General features: G+C 56.6%; 2 protein-coding genes across 7 annotated transcripts in view; both read left to right on the top strand.

Annotated features, from left to right (window-relative positions):
- The first annotated feature begins 1,181 nt into the window (after positions 1 to 1,181).
- On the top strand, positions 1,182 to 8,424 carry MEN1 (multiple endocrine neoplasia I). Of its 6 annotated transcripts, none has more exons than XM_011993513.1 (10): positions 1,182 to 1,654; positions 1,787 to 2,269; positions 3,827 to 4,035; positions 4,250 to 4,378; positions 4,707 to 4,747; positions 4,828 to 4,915; positions 5,556 to 5,692; positions 6,174 to 6,309; positions 6,743 to 6,907; positions 7,123 to 8,424. In XM_011993513.1, exons 2-10 carry the CDS (start codon positions 1,810 to 1,812, stop codon positions 7,603 to 7,605), a joined length of 1,848 nt encoding a protein of 615 aa, XP_011848903.1. In that variant the 5' UTR covers positions 1,182 to 1,654; positions 1,787 to 1,809; the 3' UTR covers positions 7,606 to 8,424. The 6 variants fall into 6 exon arrangements, with proteins under 6 accessions (XP_011848903.1, XP_011848907.1, XP_011848906.1 ...); XM_011993517.1 differs by having other exon boundaries at positions 1,196 to 1,294; positions 1,787 to 2,254; XM_011993516.1 differs by having other exon boundaries at positions 1,196 to 1,294.
- Positions 8,425 to 8,463: 39 nt separating this feature from the next.
- Positions 8,464 to 8,610, top strand: part of MAP4K2 (mitogen-activated protein kinase kinase kinase kinase 2) — a 19,176-nt gene continuing 19,029 nt past the window's right edge. Inside the window, exon 1 of the mRNA XM_011993592.1 lies at positions 8,464 to 8,544. Coding sequence (XP_011848982.1) covers positions 8,464 to 8,544 — 81 coding nt within the window. The remainder of the gene's footprint in view (positions 8,545 to 8,610) is intronic.

Below are 8,610 nucleotides of genomic sequence, written 5' to 3'. Positions count from 1 at the left end.
CCGCCACCGCGCCCGGCTAATTTTTTGTATTTTGGTAGAGACGAGGTTTCACCGTGTTAGCCAGGATGGTCTCGATCTCCTGACCTCGTGATCCACCCGCCTGGGCCTCCCAAAGTGCAGGGATTACAGGCGTGAGCCACCGCGCCCGGTCGGGATGTTTTTTTAAGACAGAGTCTCACTCTGTTGCCCAGGCTGGAGTGCAGTGGCAAGATCTTGGCTCACTGAAACCTCTACCTCCCAGGTTCAAGGAATTCCCCCGCCTCAGCCTCTCAAGTAGCTGAGAATCCCCGTCTCTGCCAAAAAAAAAAAAAAAACTATATATATATGTGTGTGTGTGTGTGTGTTTTATATGTATATATATTTAGGTATATGCACACACACACAAAATTAGGTGGGAGTGGTGGCGCATGCCTGTGCTCCGAGCTACTTGGGAGGCTGAGGCACGAGAATTGCTTGAGCCCGTGAAGTCAAGGCTGCAGTGAGCCAAGACCGAGCCATTGCACTCCAGCCTGGGCGAAAGAGAAAGACCGTGTCTCAGAACAAACAAACAAAAGCTATTCTTGCCACGTTTTTCGTTTTTTTGTTTTTTTTTTTTTTTTTTTTTTTTTGAGTCAGAGTCTCACACTGTCGCCCAGGCTGGAGTGCAGTGACTCGATCTCGGTTCACTTCAAGCTCTGCCTCCCGGGTTCACGCCATTCTCCTGGCTCAGCCTTCCGAGTAGCTGGGACTACAGGCGCCCGCCACCACTCCCGGCTAATTATATATATATTTTTTTAGTACAGACGGGGGTTTCACCGTGTTAGCCAGGATGGTCTCGATCTCCTGACCTCGTGATCCGCCCGCCTCGGCCTCTCAAAGTGCTAGGATTACAGGAGTGAGCCACCGCGCCCGGCCCATATTTATTTGTTAACAGACACTGATACCCAGCTAAAGCGGTTGAACACATTTATTCTCTGGAAGTGTTTAAAAGTATCTGTTTTCCTCACATCGTTTTATTTAAAATTGTTCTGGATCAAGCAACTTGATCTTTTTCCTCATAACTTGCCGACTGACCCGTGACAGCAAAACCGGCAGAAGCTCGGTGACCTGCCACCCTGAGTCTGCATGTAGTGCCCCTGGACTACATTTCCCAGAAGGCACTGCGGACTCGCTTCCTGCCTGGTCGGCTTGAAGGGAAGGACCAATCCCTGAGTGTCTCGGGAAGGAGGCATCCGGAGCCGCGGACCTAGAGATCCCAGAAGCCACCGCGCGGCGGCCCGGCCCGCAACTATTTCCAGATTTGGCGGGGGCAGGGGTGGGCCCAGACTCCACTTCCCGGCGGGTAGTGCGACCCTAGGGGCGGGACTTCATGTCCCAGCAGGCTCCGGGCGGCGTGGGCCGCGGTGCCTTGTGTGGGATGTAAGCGCGGAGGTGGGCGAGGGGTACCGAGGCGAGGACTCTCCTTGGGGTTTGGGGGCTTGGCCTGGGTGCGCTTTCTGGGCGGACTCTAGGGCCCCGGGGGCACAGTCGTAGAGGGGGCGTGGCGGCCATTGGGGCTCCTCATTGGGGTCCTTGAGGCGCACCCCATCGGGTACCGGGCGTCCCGGAATTGTGGGGGACAAAAAGGCTCTGCAGTCTCGGCTGAGGGGTCTCACCGACAAAAGAGGGGAAGCCGGTGAGCAGAGGCTGAGGAGGGTGGGGAAGCAGGGGAGCTGTGCGTGTGTCGGAGGGTGGAAACTTAGCGGACCCTGGGAGGGGGCTCCCCGGCCGAACCTGCCCGACCCTCCCTCCCGCGGCTTGCCTGCAGGCCGCCGCCCGCCGCCCGCCGCCATGGGGCTGAAGGCCGCCCAGAAGACGCTGTTCCCGCTGCGCTCCATCGACGACGTGGTGCGCCTGTTTGCTGCCGAGCTGGGCCGAGAGGAGCCGGACCTGGTGCTCCTTTCCTTGGTGCTGGGCTTCGTGGAGCATTTTCTGGCTGTCAACCGCGTCATCCCCACCAACGTTCCCGAGCTCACCTTCCAGCCCAGCCCCGCCCCCGACCCGCCTGGTGGCCTCACCTACTTTCCCGTGGCCGACCTGTCTATCATCGCGGCCCTCTATGCCCGCTTCACCGCCCAGATCCGAGGCGCTGTCGACCTGTCCCTCTATCCTCGAGAAGGGGGTGTCTCCAGCCGTGAGCTGGTGAAGAAGGTCTCCGATGTCATATGGAACAGCCTCAGCCGCTCCTACTTCAAGGATCGAGCCCACATCCAGTCCCTCTTCAGCTTCATCACAGGTTGGAGCCCAGTAGGTGGGAATCTTATCCATGACCCACTTCTTCAAAACCCTCCGTGGTTTACAGAACCCTTTTGAGAACTGTAAGCCTTGTGAGGTTGGGCAGGTGTTATTTTCCTCTTTGCAGTTGGGAAACTGAAGCCCAGAGAGGGGAAATGATGTGCCAAAGTCACACACGGCATGGCAGGGCTAGAAGTGAAGCCTGATCACTTGGCTCCAAACCATCAACCTCACCTCTGCCCCCTCAGCACCTCCACCCCTGCCACTGAACAGTCACAGCAGTTCTAAGCATGAGATACAGAGGGTGGCAGCAGATTTAGGGGGCAAGAAGATGAAATTGGGTTGCATTTGAGGCAGTTAAACAAAATAATAGTTATGAAGATGTTTTTGTTTTTGTTTTTTGTGGTTTTTTTTTTTTTGAGGCAGGGTCTCACTCTGTCCCCCAGGCTGGAGTGCAGTGGTGTGATCATGGCTCACTGCAGCCTCAACCTCCCTGGGCTCAGAGGTCCTCCTACCTTAGCCTCCTGAGTAGCTGAGAGTACAGGCATTCACCACCACGCCTGGTTAATTTTTTGTATTTTTTGTAGAGATGGCATCTCACTGTGTGGCCCAGACTGGTCTTGAACTCTTGGGCTCAAGTGATCTGCCCGCCTCAGCCTCCCAGTTGCTGGGATTACAGGTGTGAGCCACCACAACTGGTGGCCTATGAAATTTTTTTTTTTTTTTTTTTTTAAGACAGAGTCTCACTCTGTCGTCCAGGCTGGAGTGCAATGGCGCAATCTCGGCTCACTGCAAGCTCTGCCTCCTGGGTTCATGCCATTCTCCTGCCTCCTGCCTCAGCCTCCTGCATAGCTGGGACTACAGGTGCCCGCCACCACACCTGGCTAATTTTTTTTTTTTTTGTATTTTTAGTAGAGATGGGGTTTCACTGTGTTAGGATTGTCTGGATCTCCTGACCTCGTGATCCACCCGCCTTGGCCTCCCAAAGTGCTGGGATTACAGGCGTGAGCCACCGCGCCCGGCCAAAAATGTTTTGAGACAGACCGAGGGCTTGACCTCAAAAGGCTTAAGACTTTTCAGCAAGCCTGGTTGACTGGCAATCCCATCCTGGTGTGCCATATTGAGAAGGATTCAGAGGCTGCTTCTCAGATTAGCAGGAAAAGAGTGCAGAGATAAATGAGGATTATCTGTTGGTGAGTGTATAACAGGAGTGTGTTGGCCAGTGTCCTGTATTTGCCATTCCTGTTTTAACCTAGTAAGTGCAGTAAAATAGAATCCTTAAATCCATAGAATATATAATAGAGTTGCAGAGAAAGACGAGATAGGGCCAAAGGCTGGGTCAGCTACAGGAGATCCAGAAAGGTCTCTTGTTGGACATAGAGGGTGTAAACAGGGAGAGAGAGGCTTTGAACACATGGGAGGGAAGGGATGGAGGGATGATGGGCAGGATAATCTGAGTTTGGGGCACAGGCTTGGAAGGGGAGTGGGAGGGAGTGTGGCCCATCACTACCTGGCTCCCTTCCCCCACGTCAAAACACAGAGGACCCTCTTTCATTACCTGCCCCTTCCACAGGCACCAAATTGGACAGCTCCGGTGTGGCCTTTGCTGTGGTTGGGGCCTGCCAGGCCCTGGGTCTCCGGGATGTCCACCTCGCCCTGTCTGAGGATCATGCCTGGGTAGTGTTTGGGCCCAATGGGGAGCAGACAGCTGAGGTCACCTGGCATGGCAAGGGCAACGAGGACCGCAGAGGCCAGACGGTCAACGCTGGTGTGGCTGAGCGGGTATTGTTCCCTCCCTGCAACCTTGTCCCCTTATACTCTGGTAGCCCAAACCAACCAAAGGACTCCACTTTCTTGGGCCACACCCCTTTCTTCCCATTACCACCCACATACATCAGGAAGGGAAGACAGAAGAGCCCCTTTTCCCGGCTGTCATTCCCTGAAGAAGGCACAGGGTGGGCCATCATGAGACATAATGATCTTGTCCCCTCTCAAGAGCTGGCTGTACCTGAAAGGATCATACATGCGCTGTGACCGCAAGATGGAGGTGGCATTCATGGTGTGTGCCATCAACCCTTCCATTGACCTGCACACCGACTCGCTGGAGCTGCTGCAGCTGCAGCAGGTGAGGGCTGAGCCAATGGGGCAGTACTGGGCTAGGCCAGACTTGACTTGCTGTGGGACCCTGGGTAGGGGCACTTTCCCTTCCTGAGCTTCAGTTTCCCCCGCTGGAATATGGGTTAGTAATTCCTGGCCTGGCCTTTCCCAGGGCTCTTGGGAGAGTGGAATTGAGATGTGAAATTGCTTTAACTCCATTAAAGAATGGCCCAGAATTTTGGCGCTTCTACCTGGTGGGTGGTCCCTGTTTGTTCTGACCCCCACCTCTGCCCGATAGGCTTAGGACCCATTCTCCTCCCTGTTCGTAGCTCATAACTCTCTCCTTCGGCTCCTAGAAGCTGCTCTGGCTGCTCTATGACCTGGGACATCTGGAAAGGTCAGTAGAGGGAAGTGGCCAGGCTGGGCCTTGTGAGGCCAGGGGGCTGGGTGGCAGCCTGAATTATGATCCTCTCCTAGGTACCCCATGGCCTTAGGGAACCTGGCAGATCTGGAGGAGCTGGAGCCCACCCCTGGCCGGCCAGATCCACTCACCCTCTACCACAAGGTGGGGGCATCTAAGGAGGATGCAGAAGGGAGACCCCAACAGTGGCTGAGGCAGGGGCCCTCATCTGGGTGGATGAGAAGAGAACTTTGTGTGTTAGGGGGTATCACCCATCCAGTGTCACTTTATGTCAACTGAGTGCAGAATCAGTTCAGTCAGGGCTGTCTGAGGAGTGTCCAGGGTTCACCAGCCTGGGAGTGGCAGGGTCTGCATTTGTCCCCTCAGCCCTGCCTTTTCTGCCACTCCTTACTGTCCTTTCTGGAGTATAACAGAGGTCAAATGTGGTAGGAGCACTGAAGAGGGAGGGGGTGTTTACTTGGTGGGTGTAGGTGGGGAGTAGGGCCATTGGGCTGGGCTTGGAAGTCTTTGGTGTGTATGTAGAAGAGTGTCTGGGAAAGAGGAGGACCCTGAGCTTGGAGGGCAGGCCCCACCCCTGCAGTCTGCCCCAGGCCTCAGCCAGCAGTCCTGTAGACCCAGGGAGGAGACCAGGTAGAAGGGCTGGCAGCAAGTGGAGGTCAGAGTGGAGATGGAGAGGACTCCCTGGGATCTTCCTGTGACCCCTTCTGGGTGTGCCCTGGTGGGGCATTTGTGCCCGCAGGGCAGCTGGGGCTGCCTCCCTGAGGATCCGCTGCCTCACCCCCAGGGCATTGCCTCAGCCAAGACCTACTATCGGGATGAACACATCTACCCCTACATGTACCTGGCTGGCTACCACTGTCGCAACCGCAACGTGCGCGAAGCCCTGCAGGCCTGGGCAGACACAGCCACTGTCATCCAGGAGTGAGGATCTCCCTATTAGGGCCTGCAGCCTGTCCTTTCTTCCCCTCCATTAGTTTCCAACCACCCTCATCCAGGACTGAGGCCTGGCTCCCACGCCCCATCCCCTTTCCATCCAATCCCTAGGCAGCAAGGCCGCCATCACCCAGGAGGTAGGGACCCTGATTAAGGTGTCACATCTTTCCCCCCCTCCCTTCTCCTAATTTTTTTTTTCTCAGAACAGCCTCAAATCTCCTTCCAATGTTTAACCACCATCATCCAGCAGTGGGACCTCCACCCTCAGCCCCGTGCCCCTCCTCATTCTTGCTTTCTTGCTGTGGCTGACCCAGACAGCATCATTTTGCAGTGAGGACCCCACCTACTCCCCCAGCCCCTGGGGTGACCCAGGAAGAGAAACCTGGGCTCCATCCCCCACCAGGTCCCTGGGGCTACCCCCCATGGCGAGACCCCTTCAGACCCTACAGAGACCCCACTGCTCTCACAGCTACAACTACTGCCGGGAAGACGAGGAGATCTACAAGGAGTTCTTCGAAGTAGCCAATGATGTCATCCCCAACCTGCTGAAGGAGGCAGCCAGCTTGCTAGAGGCGGGCGAGGAGCGGCCGGGGGAGCAGAGCCAGGTGAAAGGCTAGAGCTCCAGCCTGTGTCCAGCCTCCAACCTGGGCAGGGCTCCCTGCCATAGGCCATGGGGGCTGCATGTATGGGACTAGGGATGGCATGAGGAAGGTGGCCCTGAGCAGAGAGCTATGTTCCCTTTTGCTATAACTGAGGTCCTGGGCCCAGGTTGGACAGGGCTGAAGGTATTTTAGAGGTTTCTACCCTGTGCCTTCAGTTTCATGGCCAGACTCCCTCCCTCAGCTGAGGGATGGAGATAAGGGATGGTAACTTCTGGCGACGGATTGGCTTTATAAAAGGAAAGAGGTTCTAAGAATGTTCTCAACCTATGCTTACCTTTTCTGGAGCCAGGGGTCTTTGCCTAGGTGGGGGGCCTGGCCTGTGCCCTCTGCTAAGGGGTAAGAGACTGACCTGTGCCCTCCCTTCCCTCTTGTCAAGGGCACCCAGAGCCAAGGTTCTGCCCTCCAGGACCCTGAGTGCTTCGCCCACCTGCTGCGATTCTACGACGGCATCTGCAAATGGGAGGAGGGCAGTCCCACGCCTGTGCTGCACGTGGGCTGGGCCACCTTTCTTGTGCAGTCCCTAGGCCGTTTCGAGGGACAGGTGAGGGACAGCTGCACAGAGGTCTGGGCACTACAGGTGGTGACAGCAGCTATGGCTTGTCAGACTTTTCTGGCCCAGGGGCAGTATCTGCTCATCCCCTTGGGTGCCGGTGAGACTGAGACCCCTGGGTGGCATGGGATGGCCAGAGCAGGGTCCTGGAGTTCCAGCCGCTGGCCCCCAACCTTGCTCTCACCTTGTTCTCCCCACTGGCCCAGGTGCGGCAGAAGGTGCGCATAGTGAGCCGAGAGGCCGAGGCAGCCGAGGCCGAGGAGCCATGGGGCGAGGAAGCCCGGGAAGGCCGGCGGCGGGGCCCACGGCGGGAGTCCAAGCCAGAGGAGCCTCCGCCACCCAAGAAGCCAGCACTGGACAAGGGCCTGGGTGCCAGCCAGGGTGCAGTGTCAGGACCCCCCCGGAAGCCCCCTGGGACGGTCCCTGGCACAGCCCGAGGCCCTGAAGGTGGCAGCACGGCTCAGGTGCCAGCGCCTGCAGCGTCACCACCGCCAGAGGGTCCAGTGCTCACTTTCCAGAGTGAGAAGATGAAGGGCATGAAGGAGCTGCTGGTGGCCACCAAGATCAACTCGAGCGCCATCAAGCTGCAACTCACGGCACAGTCGCAAGTGCAGATGAAAAAGCAGAAAGTGTCCACCCCTAGTGACTACACTCTGTCTTTCCTCAAGCGGCAGCGCAAAGGCCTCTAAACTACTGGGGACTTTGGACCGCTTGTGGGGACCCAGGCCCCGCCTTTAGTCCCCCAACTCTGAGCCCATGCTCTGCCCCCAGCCCAAAGGGGACAGGCCTTATCCCTACCCAAACCCAAAGTTCCAGGTCCCGAGCAGAGTCTATATCAAACCCACGATTTTCTCCAGCTCAGAACCCAGGGCTCTGCCCTAGTCGTTAGAGTATAGGTCTCTTCTCCCAGAATTCCAGGGTGCCAATGGAAACCTCACCCTGGGTCCTAATTAACAATCTTTAAAGGCCCAGCCCCTAGAAACCCAGGCTCCTCCTCGGAACCGCTCACCTAGAGCCAGACCAACGTTACTCAGGGCTGCTCCCAGCTTGTAGGAGCTGAGGTTTCACCCTTAACCCAAGGAGCACAGGTCCCACCTCCGGCCTGGGAGCCTAGACCACTCAGCCCCTAGGAGTATATTTCCACACTTCAGAATTCCGTATCTTGCGAATCCAAGCCCTCTGCGCCAAAAAACTTCAGTTCTGCTCCAGAATTTGGAAATCCTAGCTTCCTCTCTTTCCTATCCCGAGTCTGGGACACAAAACTCCTTCCCCAGCCTATGAGCATCCTGAGCCCCGCCCTCTTCCTGACGAAACTGGCCCCGGATCAGAGCAGGACCTCCCTTCCGACCCTCTGGGAACCTCCCAGAGGTCCAGCCCATTTCGGAGCATCCCAGAGGAAATCTGCAGAGGGTTGGGAGTGGGTGACAGGAGCCTGATCTTTTCCTGTTTTGTACATAGATTTATTTTTCAGTTCCAAGAAAGATGAATACATTTTGTTAAAAAAAAAATACAAAGCGCAAGTCCATGTTTCATCTGGGAAACTGGGGATGGGGCGGGGAGTGGAGCGCCCCCTCTTCCCTCTGCCTTCTGGCTTCCAAGACTTTGCGCTCCCTATCTGTGGAGCGCGAGCAACGAGCAACGGTGGCAGCGGAAGGACTTAGGCTCCACCTGGGCCTCGGGGCTTCCCCGCGCCG

The sequence above is a fragment of the Mandrillus leucophaeus genome, unplaced genomic scaffold (genome assembly GCF_000951045.1).
Source record: "Mandrillus leucophaeus isolate KB7577 unplaced genomic scaffold, Mleu.le_1.0 Scaffold43, whole genome shotgun sequence".
Taxonomy (NCBI): domain Eukaryota; kingdom Metazoa; phylum Chordata; class Mammalia; order Primates; family Cercopithecidae; genus Mandrillus; species Mandrillus leucophaeus.
This window is presented reverse-complemented; position numbering and strand designations above follow the sequence as displayed.

What these genes read in the sequence shown, in the direction of transcription:
- MEN1 (XM_011993513.1), top strand. Translation starts at nt 1,810, where the DNA reads ATGGGGCTGAAGGCCGCCCAGAAGACGCTGTTCCCGCTGCGCTCCATC. An exon ending in ACGCTGGTGTGGCTGAGCGG is followed by an intron (nt 4,036 to 4,249) that starts GTATTGTTCCCT and finishes TCCCCTCTCAAG; the next exon opens with AGCTGGCTGTACCTGAAAGG. An exon ending in CACTCACCCTCTACCACAAG is followed by an intron (nt 4,916 to 5,555) that starts GTGGGGGCATCT and finishes CCTCACCCCCAG; the next exon opens with GGCATTGCCTCAGCCAAGAC.